Source organism: Crocodylus siamensis, chromosome 12 (genome assembly GCF_052110815.1).
Source record: "Crocodylus siamensis isolate JL-2025a chromosome 12, ASM5211081v1, whole genome shotgun sequence".
Taxonomy (NCBI): domain Eukaryota; kingdom Metazoa; phylum Chordata; order Crocodylia; family Crocodylidae; genus Crocodylus; species Crocodylus siamensis.
Genome location: NC_143406.1, coordinates 42,439,110 through 42,441,679, shown reverse-complemented (window position 1 = coordinate 42,441,679; position 2,570 = coordinate 42,439,110). Strand labels below are relative to the sequence as shown.

The 2,570-nt window shown below is 52.3% G+C and overlaps 1 protein-coding gene across 1 annotated transcript; it reads right to left on the bottom strand.

The window, feature by feature from the left end:
- Nucleotides 1-411: 411 nt before the first annotated feature.
- Nucleotides 412-1,695, bottom strand: CHST12 (carbohydrate sulfotransferase 12). Its single transcript, XM_090023193.1, has one exon. The coding sequence runs from the start codon at nucleotides 1,693-1,695 to the stop codon at nucleotides 412-414; it is 1,284 nt and encodes a 427-aa protein (XP_089879319.1).
- Between the last annotated feature and the right edge of the window lie 875 nt (nucleotides 1,696-2,570).

Below are 2,570 nucleotides of genomic sequence, written 5' to 3'. Positions count from 1 at the left end.
CCCCAGACCAATATCCCCATTGCAGACAGCACTGAGACCACACGCCAGGGCAGGTTCACCATCTTTCTTTTCTTTTACTCCATCCCTTCCTGTGCCACAACACACACTTCATATTAAATAGCTTAAATATATTAATTTTAAAAAAGTATTAAGAAAAAGTGACCGAGGACACAGGTGAGGGAGTGACTGGGGCTGTCTGAAAACAAAACCATGGTGAGGGGAGGGGTGTCCTCTGTGTGGGCACAACCGGTGGGAGTGTTCTGGTTTCCTGCAATAATGCACATGTGGAAGGGGAAGCAGTAGAAAAAATATATATACTGAATTGTGAGCCAGGAAGTAGGAGACTTTAAACCTTTCATGGGGTTTGGGGTATTGGGAATGTCCCTCTCCTGCCCTCCCCCACCCCCACTTTCAGACTTTAAGGAGGTTTTCTGGCTTGGGGTAGCCAAAGAGTACAAAATCTGCCTCATACAGCTTGTAGAGCTGCCTCCTCCATGCCAAAGGGATTTTGGCAAACCAGTCCTCCTCCCAACTGCTGGCAGTCCTGTTTCGGTAGCTGGGAGGAAAGCGGAGTAGCCTGTCCACTTTGAGAAGCTGCAGCAGATGAGCTGCATCTTCATCCAGGGTCTCCAACTTCCCAATAAAGTCGTAATCTATCTGGCACGGGTGACAGAGGCGGTACACCTGCCTCCAGTGCTCGTTGAAAGGGGCCATCTTCTCTGTCCGGGGGTCCAGTAAGTACTGGATGAAGTCAGAAAAGGAGACTTTGAGGCCTGCCCCAAAGGCCTCGCTAACAGAGGTGGGGAGATTGGTGTGGTTGGAGTAGAGCTTCAGCATAGGGATGGCGAACCGCCGATAGAACTCCTCGTTCTCCAGCTCAAACTTGCTGCGAAAAGCGGAGATGAGGCGCACAAAGGGGTCGCGCACAAAGAGGAACTTGGTGTATTTCTTCAGCTTGATCTTCATGAGGTGACGGGAGAACTTCCCATAGCGGCGCCAGAATTTGTTGAATGTCAGGTGAGTGCTGGTGTTGTGGACATGTTCCCGGGGGATGTCCAGGGGGTCCCGGTAAGGGACGCCCTGATCCAGCAGGCTCTCACTCAGTACGATCATCACCCGTTTCCAGTTGGTGCAGGCCACCTTGGGGACGTAGCAGTAGATGATGCCGTGGCGGTCATCCACGATGAGGTGGTTGAGCTCGTAGTTGGGGATATCATCGAAGGAGCGCTCCTTGGTGGGGAAGGCGAAGCTGGAATTGGCGCAGAACTCCTGCAGCATCTTCCTCCTCTCGGCCTGCAGCTTCTCCTGGTCCAGGCTCACTCTGGTGTCACGGGTGGACCAATCATAGCCTCTCACGTTCTCCTCCAAGTTGCCCACGACAGGCCGGCTGGATCCCTGTGGGGGAGGCTGCTCCGTCTGCCTGTTGCTGAGGCTGTTCTGCCTCAAGCCAGCACTCAGCAGCTTCTCCAAAAACTCATCCACATCTGACAAGGTTTCCCAGTCTTTGTCCTGAGCAACGGTGGGGAGGGCTCCCAAGGGATGAAGCCTGGAGAAGGACGTATGCAGATAGAAGTGAGTTGTCCCCACATTGTCCCAGTACACGATGATCAGAAGGATCATGAAGATGGAGCCCAACACCACTGAGAGCCGGAAGAGCTGCGCTTTGGTCATCCTGGCAGCTGCGCTGGTGGCCATGGCCTCCTGGGTTCACCTCTGCCTCACACCGTGGTCCCTGGGATACAGCATTGTGCAGCTGACACGAAGCCTGGAAAAGTATCAAAGATAAAAGTTAATTTGGCTCTTGAGCACTCTGATAACTGGGAATCAGACCCTGCAGGACAACTGCCTCCACATGCCTGTTACATGCTCCTGACATTTAGGCCTCATACGGCAGGTGACGCTGCCACCTAAAACCACAGTCCACTTAAATGCTGGCCCTGCTCTTGGCTGTGGAACCGCACTCTGCACCACCAGCATGACACCCAGGGAGGCTGCTCCAGCACGCTGTAATTACAGTGCATTGGAGTAGACTGAATTAATCAAGTCTGCTGGAGCGTGCCAATTAGCACATTCCAGCCAGCCTCTGCATCTCGCGCATCAGGGTCCCTGCACTTAAAAATGGTGGCAGGGATGCTTTAACTAAACCTCATTCAATGAGGTTTAGTTAAAGCACCCCCGCTGCCATTCTGAAGCACAAGGATGCTGGTACATGAAACTCTATGGGTGCTTGAATTAGAGAGACCCTCAGAGTTGCTCTAATTAAAGCCTCTCCCTACCCCCAGACCACGTGTAAAAACACCCCCAGTGACCGCAAAGAGTCCCAAAGCATCAGCTGTAACCACTAAGAGCAAGGGCTGCAGGTGCCTGCTTCTGCTCTTCCTGCCCGGGAAGAAGAAACACACAGCAGCTGAACTTTGTACCACCAGGATAGGGCTAACAGAGCCAGTCTGGGGTGAATCTGTAAACCCTCATGGAACCCAAGACAATTTTTAGATGGTGGGGGAAGGTTTTAATGAAGATTTCCATAGCACGAGGTTAGATTCAAACCCATGATTTAGCAATACAGAACT